The 2,521-nt window shown below is 39.2% G+C and overlaps 1 protein-coding gene across 1 annotated transcript in view; it reads right to left on the bottom strand.

Annotated features, from left to right (window-relative positions):
* The window catches only part of radil2b (Ras association and DIL domains 2b), a 37,193-nt gene that overhangs the window by 2,665 nt on the left and 32,007 nt on the right, over positions 1–2,521 (bottom strand). Inside the window, exons 13-14 of the mRNA XM_013913038.1 lie at positions 1,634–2,111; positions 1,362–1,558 (exon numbers count right to left, since the gene is read on the bottom strand). Of these exons, the coding sequence (XP_013768492.1) occupies positions 1,362–1,558; positions 1,634–2,111 (675 nt within the window). The remainder of the gene's footprint in view (positions 1–1,361; positions 1,559–1,633; positions 2,112–2,521) is intronic.

Genomic DNA, 2,521 nt, shown 5'->3' with positions numbered 1-2,521 from the left:
GCCCAGCCCCGGACACCAAGAACCACCAACGCACCGACCCCTGAGGGCATCAGTTACCGGCAGGGAGTGTGCTGAGGGGAGACAGGCCTTTGGTGTATACTTTTTTCTTAGTATTTGGGTTGTTTTATTTCTACTGCCTCAGGAAACAAACTGTTGCTGATCAGACCTGCTTCATCTTTGTGCCCTTGGTGCATCAGCTTTAGTGTCTGCGTTACACAGCACTGTACTCTGCTTCAAAGAAGCCAAACTTTAAGTGTTTTTGAGTAATAGCTGTCCAGACTTTCAGAAGCTCTTTCAAAGTTTTTCAGAGGATATCGGGCACATTTTCATACCTCGCAAAGAGTCATTTTAGATTGTATTTTTAGGCACTTCATTATTAGGTTGGTTGGTGGCTCAATGCTTACTCAAACCTTATTTCTTTTTCTTTTCATTGTAATAGCTGTAAAAGTTTACAGCTATGTTAGCAGAGATAAGATGAGATAAACCTTTATTAGTCCCACATCTCGGAAATTAGTTGTGTCACAGCAGAAAGTGGACTGTGCAAAGTAACAGCAGCAAAAACAGAAATAATGGAATAGAATAAGATAAGAGAATAACATTTTTTATTTAAATGGTAAAACACAGTTTTTAAATAATTATAATGTTGCAAATATTTAAACAAGTTTAACATATTACTAATAAAAAGAAAAACAAAACATAAAGCTGATTATTAACTGATAATTGATAATCAGTAGCATGTTTGCTAGCTATTTGTCCTTATCCAGCAACAACTGCTAAATTCAATCCTTTTTAATCACAAGATTTTTTTCCTGTGTGGGAAAATACAAATATTTAAGCAGTGAAAATTGAATTCTATCATCTCTTTCTGAACCTTTTATTATTATATATATTTTTTAATTTAAAATGTTTCTCTTTCCTCTTCCAAAAACATAAAAATGCTATTTATCTTTTTTTATTAAAATGAGCGCTGTGATGGAGTATCGGGCCACAACATACATCGTCTTTATTGCACGATGGCATAACCATCAACAACCTCACATCTGTTCATTACCAGCATTTCGTACAAAGCTTGACCAGACACAGCTTACTCCATACTCCTCACCACACTAACTCTATGTGCTAAAAGAGAAATCACTTCCTTCCTTGTTGCTAAAACCGATTCTGACGTACGATTGCAGTAACTCAGAGGGTATAGCAGCTGTGGTACAATTGTAATCTTTTTCATTTTCATTTCAACTTTTTTCTTGAAATAGATCTTCAACTTTACTCTTGGAATTTCATCGTCATAAAATTTTAGCTGTGCCATAGACTCTGCTAGCCCTGTGACGAACTGTCTACAGGTTAAATTCTCGTTGACTTACCCTTGTGTCTATTAGAGCAAGACCAATCCCTCTTTCACCTCGCTCCAGCTCCAGGCTAAAAACCTCTTCATCTGCTTCTTCTTCATCTCCGTGCTCCTCCTCTTCTTCTTTTAGTTCTACGAGTGTTTTCATATTGCTGCAATCGGACTTTAAGCGGTCTACTTTGAGAGCAGCTAAGCACTGATACACTAATCCACCTGGAGAGTAAAACAAATGATATGTTCAAAAAAAGACGCAGAGAAGAAACTAGGAATGGAAATGTCTTTCTATACCTTCATCATGTGCATCTACACCAGAGAGCCAGGGAAGTGTCTCATCATCAGACTTCATCCATTTGTCTTGGTCTTCCTTCACCTGATCAGTTCGACCTAGTATGAGGGGACTGTTAGGTGGGGTGAGGAGGCAGGAGGGGTCCAGGACTGACCTCCTCGACTCGCTGGTCTCAGTCTCGCTTGTCTGCAGCTCTAGATTTCTTAGCTTTTGGGACAAAATATTGGCACCAGAGGAGCTGAACTCATCCAGGTAGCTGGTGAAGAGAGGAAAGGGTGATGGTGTTGACGGCGATGACGGGGATGGCGGTGATGGCGGTGAAGGTGGTAAGGGAGCAAAGGTACTTGAAGGGGACTGGTGATTTTGGTCACTAGGCTCCCATAAGTTCAAATCAGCTTGTAATGTATTCAAAGTTTCTAGAGTGCTGTTTTGAAGATTAGCCACATTAGTCAGGTTAGCCTCCATTTGAATCCCATCACCCTGGTGGACAAATAACATTAGAACAGCATGAATAGATACATGAGCATAAAAACAGCCACCATAGTATAGTTCATTGTAACATGATGTAAACGGTAAAAAGGGTGTCACCAGATTAATTTTTTATTGCATTATTGTCTGATGGAGAACTTGTGACTGTGAAATGTGCAACAAATATGCTTGCAGTGTTTGAGCTGTTGATTTTTCACTTTTAATGGTCACTTTCAGGCCTAACATCTGCCCTTGCTCTGGTATAGATATGTGATTAGCTTTCTAGTCTAAGGAGCTTGGAAAGAAAAAACATCTGGACTTCTTTAAGTTGCTTGAAGACATTTCTGTCATGTTTCGGTTGTGTACAGGCAGGAGAAGGACCCAAACGCAAAACTCACGACAACAAAATTAAACTCAAAAAG

Source organism: Pundamilia nyererei, unplaced genomic scaffold (genome assembly GCF_000239375.1).
Source record: "Pundamilia nyererei isolate P.nyererei 1_Seehausen unplaced genomic scaffold, PunNye1.0 scaffold00005, whole genome shotgun sequence".
NCBI lineage: Eukaryota > Metazoa > Chordata > Actinopteri > Cichliformes > Cichlidae > Pundamilia > Pundamilia nyererei.
This window is presented reverse-complemented; position numbering and strand designations above follow the sequence as displayed.